Source organism: Ambystoma mexicanum, chromosome 7q (genome assembly GCF_040938575.1).
Source record: "Ambystoma mexicanum isolate Mex_15411 chromosome 7q, UKY_AmexF1_1, whole genome shotgun sequence".
Classification (NCBI taxonomy): Eukaryota; Metazoa; Chordata; class Amphibia; order Caudata; family Ambystomatidae; genus Ambystoma; species Ambystoma mexicanum.
In genome coordinates this window covers 568,565,772-568,579,139 of record NC_090941.1, presented here as the reverse complement: position 1 = coordinate 568,579,139, position 13,368 = coordinate 568,565,772, and the positions used below count along the sequence as shown (strand labels likewise).

The 13,368-nt window shown below is 49.9% G+C and overlaps 1 protein-coding gene across 12 annotated transcripts in view; it reads left to right on the top strand.

Moving 5' to 3' along the window:
• NEK3 (NIMA related kinase 3) overlaps nt 1-13,368 on the top strand; it is a 493,231-nt gene that overhangs the window by 190,481 nt on the left and 289,382 nt on the right. For all 12 annotated transcript variants that reach the window (XM_069640019.1, XM_069640013.1, XM_069640010.1 and 9 more), the window contains one exon: nt 12,182-12,268. In XM_069640019.1, the coding sequence (XP_069496120.1) occupies nt 12,182-12,268 (87 nt within the window). The remainder of the gene's footprint in view (nt 1-12,181; nt 12,269-13,368) is intronic.

The window sequence follows — 13,368 nt, the reverse complement described above, 5'->3', positions numbered from 1 at the left end:
ATCAAGTCTGGTTATCCACCAAATATCTATCTCTAAAAGGGCCACGCACATTCAACCCAAGATACCTTGGTCCCTATTCCATCACTACCATAGTAAACCCAGTAGCGGTCAAGTTGGACTTGCCCCCGCACATGAAGATACATCCGGTCTTCCACGTCTCTCTATTAAAACCCGTGCAACCTCAAACCCGACTAACCAAATCTCCAAAACCTATCCTAGTGGATGGAGAACTCGAGTTTGAAGTCAAAAGCATTCTGGACTCCAAGATCTCCAAATCTAAACTATTCTACCTAATTGACTGGAAAGGCTACGGCCCCCAAGAGAGATCCTGGGAACCTGCTGAATATGTCCACGCTCCTCGCCTAATCAAAAGATTTCACCGAACATTTCCTGATAAGCCAAAACCCCCGGAGAAGCCCGGTTTGGGAGGGGCCTTGAGGGGGGGTACTGTCATGATCTCTGCTTCCAAAAGGTCAGGGTTTTCCCAACTCCCTTGGAAGCAGATCCATAACCCAGGTTCCGAGTGCCAACCAGTCCCAATTGGGACCTTTTGGACCCAGTCCTGGCGCCAGTGGCACCAGACTCATAAATATGCCCAGTCCCAGCGCTGGAAGCGCCGGGCTCATAATGCTTGGGTGGACTTACCTTCACCAGACCATGCTGCTTACTTGCCTGCCAGTTGAGCCTCTGATCCTCTTCTGTTTGGAACTACTTTTCCTGTTGGGTGGGGCTGGAGCCACTCCCTAGATTCAGAACACTGGAACTCTTCTGGAAGGCAGGAACTCTTTTCTTACCAGGAACTCTTTTCTTACTTAGGCGTGGCTGTGGAAGGAGACACCTAAGCACTACAGGAGGCTATTTAAACCACACCCGGTGGATGAATCTTGCTTTGCGTTATTCTGCAACCTCTGCAGCAGAACGCTCATCGTGTCTTCTGCATCCGGTCCTGGGCCTAAGGAAAAAGGCTTACCATCCTGAATCCAGTCTTCAGCAACACCTATAAAGACAAGAAAGAACAGGTTAGCATTCCGGCATCTGAAAGGCAAAGGCTTATCATCCTGAATCCAGTCTTCAGCAACACCTATAAAGACAAGAAAGAACAGGTTAGCATTCCGGCATCTGAAAGGCAAAGGCTTACCTACTCTTCGTATGCGCTGGAGGCCTTCGGCGCTGCATCCCGCATCTGAAAGCCAAAACAAGGTGCGTTTAAAGACATTGGGGAACTTTAATACTCACGTGCCATTACTCCTTTCCACATCTAATCCAGTGGGTATTCCGGCACCCTGCAGCCGCTCCGAACTCGTACCTGCAAAATAAAAAGACAGTTAGAGCGCATAGTGAAGCAGGCAACAAGCGCTTACTTACGTGCTTCCAGGCGCTTCTATTCATCACACGGGCTCCATCTTCAACTCACTTCAGCCCGTCATCCGCCATCGCCGGAACCCTGCAAAACAAGAGACATCATTACTAAAGACTTTAAAGACATTTGAATGACTCGAAACTTACCGTTCGTGCAGTAAACGACGGACAGCAGTCCTCTGAAGTCAAGAGGCCTGCGCTACCTATCCAGTGAAGAAACTGGTTACAGCACCCTGCCCCGAGGCAGATGGAGAGCTCGGCATTCACTTACCTAAGGTGAGAGCGTTAACCTTTGGGGGTCTACAGGAGAGGAGAAGAGGAAAGAGATAGGGACACCCCAATAACCCCAGTTCATTAACCCCATATTTTCTATCTGCAGACATCTTACTCTACACGTCAGGCATACAGTGCACAGAGGTCCAGCCCAAAGAGCCAACCGGGTGCTACACATCACCTTTGAAGATACGGTAGTCGCCCAGTCAAGACCGGCGCCTCTGCGAGAATCAGGTGAGCGTTACACTGCCTTTCCAGCCCTCGTGGCCCTCTCAGCCTCCATTGCCTTCCCCTGATCCTAGGGATGACACGGGAACAGATACGGCCACGACAGGGACGGATGACGACAGTGGTGACGACAGGATGGGCCTTCCATCACCACCCCCTCGGGCCTCCCCACCCGATGAAATTGGCTCCTTCCACGCCATGATTGCCAGGGCATCCGAGCTTTTCCAGCTCTGCCCCGAATAACAGAAGAAGGAAGGCTTCCTCTACCAACGGCGCAAGGCCAAGAGGAAGGCGGTCCTCGCGGTGCTGTTGCTGGATGACATCTGGGACGAGGGACTTGCTCTTTTGAAGAACCCGTCCACGACGCCTGCCAAGAGGGACCGGTACGAGAAGAAGTACCGGGTCCCCGACACCGCCCCTTTGTGCCTTAGGACACAGCCGACACCGGATTTGGTCGTCTCTGCGGTGGCCAAGAAGAAAGCGGCAGGGGCATCGGCTTCAACTTCCCCACCGGACGGCGAGGGAAAGAAACTGGACGCCATGGGACGGCAAGTCATCTCGTCTCCGGTGACGAGGATTAAGGCGGCCAACGCCCTAGCAATTGTGTCCCGCTACGACAGGGAGTTGTGGTACAAGATCGCCCCCTTGTTGGACTTCCTACCGGACGACAAGAGGGCAGAGGCCCTGGAGATCCTACAGGAAGGTGAGGTGGTGTCGGACCACGCCATAACGGTAGCCATGTACATTGCCAACACCGGTTTCCGCCAGTTGGGCAACAGCGTTTGCCTTTGATGGCGGGGGTGGCTCAAGGCGACAGATTTCCGCCAAGACGTGCAGACCAAAGTTTTGGACATGCCCTTCGACGGGAACAATCTGTTTGGAAAGACAGTGGATGAGTCACTTCAGGCCATCAAGACCGGCACAGAGACAGCTCGGGCCGTGGGAGTTCTGCAGAAACGACGGCCGCCCTTTCGGAACTCCGGAGGCAAGCAAGGTGCTTCCAAAGGATTCGGCGGTGGCTCTTCGACGTACCGTCAGGCAGCTCGCTCCTCGTCGCAAGAGGCCTACAGAGGACGAGGCAAGTCGGATGGATCTCACCATCGTCGCCAGGGAGGCCAAGGTGGCATGGCCGCTGCCAAGCAAGACTGAACGGGCCGTAGCGTCGGGCCCCCACCTGAGCACCCCGGTGGGAGGCCGGCTGGCAAAGTTTGTCAGCGTGTGGGAGTCCATCACCACCGACCATTGGGTGCTGGATGCCCTGGCCCACGGGCACTCTCTAGAATTTCTAAAAAAGTGCCCCCGCATTCCTCCCGTGGCCAGGAAGAAAAACCACGTCCCTCAACTGGTGATAGAAGTAAGGGCGATGCTCAAGAAAGGAGCCATCAAGCTTGTCCCAAAGAGGCTCCGGGGCTCCGGAGTGTACTCCAGATACTTCCTCGTCAGAAAGAAGACAGGAGGAGGGCGTCCCATCCTGGACCTGCGTCGATTAAACAAATACATCAAGGCACAGGGGTTCCGGATGGTCACCCTCCAGCACGTGCTGGGCCAGCTGGAGGAAGGCGACTTCTTATCGTCGTTGGATTTGGAGGATGCGTACTTTCACATCCCCATTCTAAAAGGACACTGAACGTTTCTCAGGTTCGTGGTCCAAGGATGGCACTACCAGTTCAAGGCCCTTCCATTCGGATTGAAGTCGCCGCCCAGGGTATTCACCAAGTGCCTGGCACCAGTGACGGCGCGGCTGCGCCTGCAGAGGATCCACGTCTACCCCTACCTGGACGATTGGCTCATCCAGAGTGAACTTCAGCTCTTCTGGCGTGCTCGAGAGCCACGGCAGCCACAAGTGAACCAACGGCGCACCACACTGCTCCAGCCTTGGCATTTCTGCCATAGGTGTGGATAGGAGGGCCGCCCTTTCCGTATTTGCACAAATCCACCGGATTACATGCAAGTCGCTGCAAGGTTCCAGGCCTTGAAGACTCCAACACCCATAATGGTGGGAAACACCAACGAGGACCAGGAAGCGGAGCACCTGAATCCTCAATGCTACTTAGCTCCAACCAAGTATAGGTGACAACTAACAAGCGCCACCAGACGGGCCCAAGGCTGCGGTGACACCACCGGTGGGCAAGTCCTCCGATAACCAGAATCCACCAAGGCCGGCTAATCCACCCGGGCAGAAGATCACCTGTAGTCAAACTACCAGCAAGCGCAACACCCGAACATCATGGGAAATATCCAATGGGCTCGTAGGACCACCAGCCACTGTGACAATTGCCATCGCTGGTTGACGGGCACAAGTGCTTCTGTATATTGGCTCACAGGTGACCATCGTTTTATGAGCTGTAATACAGAAAACACCTGGCGCATATCCCATTGGATCCCTTGACTGGGCTGAATCTTCTCAGCGTGGGAGGCAACCCTTGCAAATATCTGGGGTCAGACTGCAGTTTCCACGCAATGTAGCTGGAGTCAGCGCTCAACACCCTGGCTCTGGTCTGTAGTAGTCAGAGTGAAGCTCTCCCAACACGAGTGATGGTTGGAACCAATTCCTTGATGTTTGATGCACTGGCGGCATTGTGTCGTGAGATGGCTGGACCGCAATATGCCAGCATGTTGTCCATGCACCCCATGTGCCAACAGGCATACTTGCAGAGAGAGATCCAGTCCAGAGCTCCACACGATGGACCCATTGGAGATGTTCGCACCACCCGGTTCGGGCAGATCACAATCCCAGTACATGCCACTGTGATGGTTCCTGGCAGAGTGCGACTCAGCGGGGAGCAATGACCAAGCCGGCTGGTGATGGGGGCACCAGAATATGGAGAACTCCCAGGGGGTTTACTTGTACAGCAGACCCTGGTGACAACGGATGGAACACACCTGAAAACCATCAAGATACCGATCATTAATGTGACCAATAGGACCATCATTTCACAGTTCCACCTGACCGCACCTGTAGCCCCAGTGAGTGTCACCACCAGCTCATCCGAGACAGCGTTGGATCCAAACACCTTGGACTTTGGAAACTCCCCGATCTCGCAGAGGGACAAGGACCACCTGAGGAAGCAGCTCGCCCTGCACGCTGAGGCATTCTCCACAAGCCCCTGGGAAATTTGCAAGGCCCATGGAGTGGAACATCGGATCCGGGTGTCTGATGATTCTGCCTTTCGGGAGCGATTGCGACACCTGGCACCAGGAGACTTGGAGGTACGTCACCGTCTGGAAGATCTTCTGCAGGCAGGGATTATCCAGGAGTCCGGGAACCTCTACTTTTATCCAATTGGCGTCGTCCGGAAGAAAAATGGGGATGTCCAGGTGTTCGACTACCGTCGACTCAGCACTCACTCTATTCCGGACCAGTACACTATGCCCCGGGTGGGTGAGGCACTGGACTGCCTGACTGGTAGTAAGTGGTTTTCGGTCCTGGGCTTGCAGAGTGGCTACTACCAGATCCTGATGCATCCAGCCGATCGTGAGAAGACAGCTGTCATCTGTCCCATGGGATTTTACGAGTTAGTCAAGATGCCTCAGGGGGTGTCCGGTGCGCCAGCGACTTTCCAGCACCATATGAAGAAGACCGTCAGTGACATGAACCTCCTTGAGGTACTGGTGTACCTAGATGACCTCATTGTGTTCAGGAGAACCCTTGGGGAACACAACAGGAGTCTCATGAAGGTGCTGGATCGCCTGTGGGAGCAAGGGCTAAAGGTCAGTGTGGACAAGTGCCAGTTTTGCCAGACAAGTGTCAAGTACATCGGACACATCATCTCCGCGGATGGCATCGCCGTGGATCCGGCAAACATGGATGCCGGACTAAAGGAGGATTGTCGCGCGATACGCCAACATTACCCGACCACTTGTGGACCTCACCAAAGGGTACCCACCTACCAAGAGGAGCCGGAAGAACAGTGTCAACTCTGCAGACCATCTATATCATCCACGGGAGCCCTTTGGTAACTGATCAATGCCACCAGCAGGCCTTTCAGGAGCTCAAGCAGATTCTCGCCACAGCATGTGTTCTGGCCTGCGCGGATCCGCTGTTACCTTACGTCCTGCATGTGGACGTGGGTTTGGAGGGATTGGGGGTGTTCTCTGCCAGGAGACCAACGGTGAGACAAGACAGGTTGCTTCCGAGTCACAGCTAACGGATCCTAGCATCACTCCGTTCCTGAACGCCAAGACCACAGGAGCGGTTGTGTCCAGAGACGTCCTTAGTGACCCAGAGTAAGCTGCAATGCTGAAGGAGTGGAAGACGCTTGTGCAGAAGGGTGGAATCCTGTACAAGGAAAGCAAAGTTGGAGACCGGCTAGGCCTGGTTTTGCCACAGAGATTCCACTGAGCTGTATTGTTTGCACTCCAGGACCAGCGCAGACATCCTGGCAGCGACAGAACCTTCGAGTTGGTCCGCTCAAGGTTTTTCTAGCCCAGACTAGCAGCAGATATCTAGTATTATTGCCAGCACTGCACCAGGTGTGTCACCAGGAAGACCGCGGCTTGTCCTGCAGTCTACCTTCATCATCTGCAGTGTTCCGGGCCCCTGGACCTCGTCTGCATCGACTTCCTCAGGCTGGAGATGGACAGGCGAGGAATACAGAACATCCCGGTGGTGTGAGAAACCTGAAGGTGTCTCACTGACTAGACCCCCTTTTCCGACACAAACACTTTCTTACACCATGAAAGACAACAGACTAAAATCAGGGCTGTTTACCTGACATGTCCCAACACAAGGGTTAGGCAGAATCAGGCAATTGATGTTAACTACACACACCTGACGGCCCTTTCCCTTTGCCACAGGGATAAAAGTTGGAGCACGAGAGCGCACTACGAGCAAGGCAAGACGCAAGCCGAGGAGGTGGTTCCAAGACGGTAGTTCAAAAGGAGGAGAAAAGCAGCAGAAGCTGAAAAGACGATAAGGAGGGAAGTGCCCTTGCCTTTTTCGACCCAGACCCGCGACAGATGTGAACGGTGCACAGGGCTCTCCCTCACTGATAACCAAGGCAGAGAGAGGCGCTTGCTACCGTGGTACCGTTCTTAACTCCAGAGACCAGAAACACCAAGGAGTTCAGCACAGCCGGTGAGTTGGAGGGAGAACCGATAGCAGACCGAGCTGTGTTGAGCGAAGGTTTCAAACGGCAACATGATATGAATTGAAAGAACTTATGAACAAAAAACTTGTGTATGTTTCTGAACTTTTGAGAACCAGGGGAGGACCAGCTGCAGAGTGGTCTGGCGCTTATTGGAAAGTTTCTGGTTGGTCCCCTTTTTGTTAAAACTACAGATACCAGGAGGTCCTAGGAGGGCCTGACGAAAGGGGTCAAAGTGGTCATACAAGGGTTGAGTAAAAAACCCTTGTACAAGCGAAAGTCTTTGCCCTGTAACCAAGAGGAAGTGAGATACACGTGAACTGTGTGAGGACAAGCATGAACCCGACTGAGGGATGTCCGCAGTGAATTGATGGTCTGAGCCCGATTGACAGAGGCTATCGTATACCAAGAGATAAGCTAAGGGAAGTGAATCCCACAATTGTGGTAAAGCAAAGTGCCAGGAGGCCATATAGAAGGCCGGCGTGAGGTGTCAAGGTGGTCATACAAGGGTCAAAGCAAACCCCTTGTACAATCGAAATCCCTTGACACATTGTAGAGGTTTTGACATGGTGTGGAGGCAGACGTAAACCCGACTGAGGGATGCCTGGGAATTGGGTTGAACCCTAACACACCCTAGAACATAGTGTGAAACAACTGTGTGAAGCCTGACTGGGGGCTTCAAAAGAAGAGCCTGGCTTGGGGCTACAATCCGGATGTTGGTAAAGTGGACAACCTAAGGGGCCTAGAATGACTTTCTGATGGAACAGTGTAGCTGGCAAATGTGAACCCGGCTGAGGGATGCCTGCAAAGTGGGGTGAAGCACGATAACCCCGTGAACATTGTGTTTACAAGTGTGAACCCAGCTGAGGGATGGCCACAGTGAAAGGTTGTTTAAAACGACATTAAGACTCATGAATACGACAGGTGAAATTATTCTGAGTGAAAGGCTATAGTGAACCCGACGGAGGGAGGCGAAAATTCGAGAGGATCACAGCCCGATTGTGGGGGATTCAGGAGTGAAGAGTCTTCACCCTACAGAAAAGAATACGGGGGGGAACTTTTGTTTTGTTATTTTGATACATCAGGCCCTCGGAGGCAAGAGACTTTTTCAGGTAAGAGATTTGGCCATCGAAGGTCCTGATATCGCTGCAAGGAACTGTAACCTCGTGCTGGAGAAGCCCAGGAGTGTGCTGTGCTCGAGAGTGTCGCCTTGTCCTGTGCTCAAAACATGGGGAAGGGTGACCCCAGGCATAACATCCTTACTTATCATTTTGTGAACACTTCTTTCTTTTCTTGTGAGCACTATCCCACACTATTTTTGTAACTTTGCAGTAGGGATTGGCAATAGGTTTTATTAATATAGGCCCTTTTTTATTTGACAAGACGCCACTAGGACTGCCTTATTATTATTTGATGGTCGTTGCTTGCTCCCATTTTAGAGTTAGGTTTAGATTAGGCATTTTTCTCACCCATTTATACAGTTTAATAAACACCCTTGAACTGTGATCACTTGTGTCTGTCTTTACTGTTACCACCATGAGTTCCTTACAGGACCCACACAAGTGTCTGATGGAACCATTAGTCTAGGTGGACGCCAAACCGGTCACCCTCTTTGGGCCTTTCATCGCAGTCGCTGCTGTCTCGTCACCGGCCCCTTGACCGGTTCTTCATCGGTCTCCAGTCTTCTAAATACAAATAGTGTGGGAAACAATGTTATGCAAAAGAAAAGTGTTCAAGAAATAATATGTCATGATATTCAAGCCGTTGGCTTCCCTTCCTCACGTTTTCAGCACGGGACAAAGCGGCACACTCGAGTTTAGCACAGTCTCTGGCTTCTCTAGCACGAGGATGCAGTTCAAATCTCAGTATCAGGGCTTTCTGTACCAATGTCTCTTTGCCATTTAAAGTGTCTTATTTCAGAGGGCCTGATACGACAAACAAACATTAAAAAGTTCCTTTCTCCCCTGGATTCTCATGTACAACTTCTGGATGATTTTCTATTCAGCCCGGGTCCCCCTCTGCCAGGCTCAGACCCACTTTAACACAAAATCTTCAATTGGTCTCCCTCTACAGGGCTTGGACCAGAGTCATGTATTTTTCCAAACTTTCTCTATTTCATCACAATCGTAGACCTTCGACTGAGCGCTGGATTTTGCTTGACCTGTCGCAGGACCACTTCGATTCACATTTATTTGTTCACTTTCAAATGATCACCCATCGCTGGGCACAGATCAAATGTATCTACTTTCGTTACTCCTCAGCTGGATACCTTACAGAGATCTTCGATTGAGCACCCCTGCTGTGCTGGACCACCCTGTCAAAGGTATTGTAGCTTGCTTTAAAGTTCAATCACTCATCAGCAGTTTAACTTCACTTGCGTCTCTTATCACACACGTTTTAACAATGCTGCTTGCAACCTTGGCTTCAACACAGACCGGTCTTGTATCGGTCTCCCCAACTCACAGGCTGTGTTGCTTTCACTGAGGCGGCTTTGTACTTGGAGCTAAGGGCAGTACCATGGTGGCCGGTGATTCTCCCCGCCTTGAATGTTGATGCCGGAGGGCCCTGGGTATCTCTGACACACAGTGGAGGATTCTTCAGCCTGGTTTCCTGGTCTCACACTTTGTCTCAAGCTTTCAGGAAAGTAACAGTTCCTTGTCAAAAAGGTCAGGGGAATTTCTCTCCTTGCGATCTGTCACTTCTGCCACCTTTCTTCTCTTGCTGAGCTGCTGTCTCGAAGCTGCTGCTTCCTCGTGTGCTTTGCCTCGCTCAGAGTGTGCTCTCGTGCTATGCCTTTTATCCGTGTGGAGAATTGCCTGATCACTGCCTGACCATAGTATTGGGACATGTCATGTACATGGCTCGGCTGTTAGTCTGTTTTCCTTTAGAGCTGGCTGTCAGTGAGAAAGTGTTTATGTTGTAAAGGAGGTTCGGGGGGAGATTTCCTAAGTATTCTCCCGGGTAGGATGGGGTAACAGTGTTACAAGAAAGGGGATACCGCTTCTCACCATCTGATCTCCCACTTCCACTCTCCTTATTCTGGCCACCTGGATGACAGGTCCCGGGGTCTAGTGGGTGAGACACCTTCTGGTTTCTCAGTCTCTACACCCATAGAGCCAGATTCCATTCCTAGCGCACCTGAACCCCATGCTCCGAGTATTCCTTGAGAGTTTGATCCTGATCCTGTTCCAATCGGAACCCTTACCCATTCCTTCACTGGAAGATAGGGCCCCCGATTTGGTGCAGAGTTCTCCAAGTCCACGCGAAAACCTATGTGAGGCCCTGACTGCTCTCCGTCTTACCACCAGGGAGAGCAGATCTGTTATGAAATTAACATATGATACACCAGGGGTCCAGTGTGAGGCTCCAGTCCGTTCCTCTCAGTCTTCTGTCACTCCTTCTCTAGAGCAGGTACCTGGGAATTCAGGGGCACTGTGGGAGGTGCCTGAAATTCAGGGTACTGGGTGGCAACCGGTGGCCTGTTCTACAGCATGGCTGGATAAATATATTGATCAGGCCAAAGGCATTCTCGGGACTGAGGATAGTGCAAAGGGGGGGGAGCATGTAACCTCTGGTCGGGTGGAAAGAAGACAGGATCCCTGAAGCCGCGCCGGGTATCCCGGAAATGAAAAAAAGAAAATCGGATTCTCGGTATGAGAGCTGCGCTGGAAATACATTTTTAAAAAATAGAGTAAGAGACCCTCGTGCACGGGTCCCTTTACTCTGAAATGAGAAAAAAAACATTGACAATGCGAGTGGACCGCTCATTCACCGTCGAAGCTCAGACCTTTATGCTGACACTCCCATGATTAGCAGGGGACTGCCTCTAAGCATCGATACCCCCAAGTGGCATCCTATCAGCTGGGTTCCAGGCCCTTATAAGTAATGGCGCTCCCCATAGCCTCCTGGGGATGATTTTAAATTAAGGGATCATCTACCCTGATGGGTGGGCCACCTGGACTCCCTGGGCCACACTTGACAGATGTGGCCCAGGTGGGGTGTAGTTGTGGGGGGTGGGGGGACTCTTTTTACATATCTGTGTTTTATTTATTTTTTAGTAACGCAGCTGCTTAGGGGTAATTTAAGTTGTATATAGTGTCTTGTTTTCTGCTCTTTTTGTAAAACGACGCACACAACCCTGCTGGTGTATCGGAAAAGAATATAAGTACGCTTTTACTAACTAAAAGAACCATACACCAGCCTTCCTTTTGTCCACCCCTTCTTTTGTGCTCCTGTTACTCTAACCTTGTGTTTTCTCCTTGGGGGTATTTGAGGAACCTGCCTGCCCTAACCTCTTGATCTTCCCTACCCTTACCATCGTCCTAGTGAGGTACACCAGGGTGATCTTCAACCCAGGGGAGCAGGGTTTGTAGACAGGAATGAGGTGGGCCAAGTTATAAGTGAAGGGTGGGTTAACCTGTATATTTGGTGCCCGCCTACACCCGTCTCCCAATAAGATGCATTGGAAGATCACCCACCCCGCTACATCCTGCTCTCTCTTCCTTGAATCCTTAACACATTTAAACAAAGACTAGCAGCTTTCTTTTTATGCCATAAGACCATATCCTTTAAGAAAATATGCTGTAAAAAATCTCCCTTTTGCTCTCTCTCTGTTATTACAAAAACAAATGCAATGAATATGTTGCTATGTTCTCTGTTTGGAAGTGAACAGCAACGTATTCACCAAGAATCTGCCATGGAGATGGCCTCCGAATATGGGGCTGATTCCTCGTATGTGTGGTACTTAATCCGTCACACCACTGAGTAGTGCTTACTCACTATGCCTAGGATACTTCATGCAGCACTTGGTAATCAATCCTTCTTGAATGCAGTAATATGGGTCTGGGGCACCCTCTAACCTAAGATTGTGGGTGTGCCTCGTCAAGCGATCAGTTTAGAAAGCTGTACACAATCCGCTCCTTCCATTTGACTTTATTTTGAGTTTTGATTGCCTGTTTTGAGACTTTTACTGTAGGATTAGCAAGACAAAAGTTCTACTGTTAGATTTTGTAAAGTATTGCAACAGCGCTTTGCATGGGGTGAATGCAATGTTTGATACCAGGATTTTTGACTCTGAACAATCAATATGATATTGGTTACCTTTGAACTTTATTTGCTTAGATAAGCTGGCACATAAATATTTTTTTCTTTCTGTCACTGTGCACCTATTGAACAATGTTTACGTATTATCAAGAAGTTGTTTATGTTTTGTAATCTTCTGTTATTTTTATCAGTGCAAAAGCTAATGCTTGTACATATGTTGGAACACCTTACTATGTACCGCCTGAAATCTGGGAGAATACACCCTATAACAATAAAAGGTATGTACTGCTGGGAGAACTTTGTAAAACTTCATGTAGGTTTGACACCTTCTTCATCCATGAATTTGCAAACGTTTTGTCATTTATTTTATAGGATTCATTTATTTTGTTTCTATCGCTTGGGTTCCATGAAGCTGTTCGCTTCGTGTACATAAGACCGCTACGTGGTGTATCGTGTGTGATCTGGTATTGGTTATAAAGGTGTCCTCCTACATTACCTGACATGGCTAAAATCAAAGCTAGATAACATCAAATACGGTGGGAAATATCCAGGCAATAGGAAGTACAAAAACTATAGGAGAAAAAGGCAAATTCCTTACAAGAAATGCATATCCATTTGTGGTGTTCCATTAATAGCTGCACAGACTGACAAAATGGGTTTGTATGTCCATAATGCACTATATAGAGAACTTCGGAGGGCATGAAAACAATTTCCAAAGGCAGAGCCGCAAAACTAAGACTGGATAAAGCACGTTGACAGACACTCAAGGCAGAAGGCATTTGGAGTAGAGAAGTGGTAATTCCTGTGCATTGGTAATTTCAGCAATCCCCTCCATGGATACCTATAGGGAATGGGGAATTACCGCTGTTGCCGGCACTTGGAATAGCCTGGTAATACTGGGATATCAGATGCCAGTAAAGGTAGGGTCAGTTTCCTGATATCCATACGGAATTACCGGCAGGATACTGGGAAACTCGTCATGATCCAATTGAGGTGGTGGGCACATGTGTAATCTATAACCAGAACTCTGTACCCCATGGATTTTCCAGTTTAGAGGAATTCATTGAGGCAGATAAGACAAGTGTGTTGCATTGTACCAGTTTTCATGGGGTTGCAGATTGGCTCGGTGGGGACTACAAAAGTGGGAATGGTTCTTGTTACTGTCGACTAAAATGTTTGAAGGGGACAGTTGAGAATATAGTTTCTTTAATCTGGTTTTGTGTTGAATTGTAATGTAGACTCTGGAGATGATTATCACACAAACCTCTTGTTGTGTACTGCTGTCCATAAATCAACCCACTGATATTGTATTGGACTGATGGATGGAAAGTGCACATTTAAAGAACTAACTATCTCTAGGTTCTTGGCCTCCAAATTC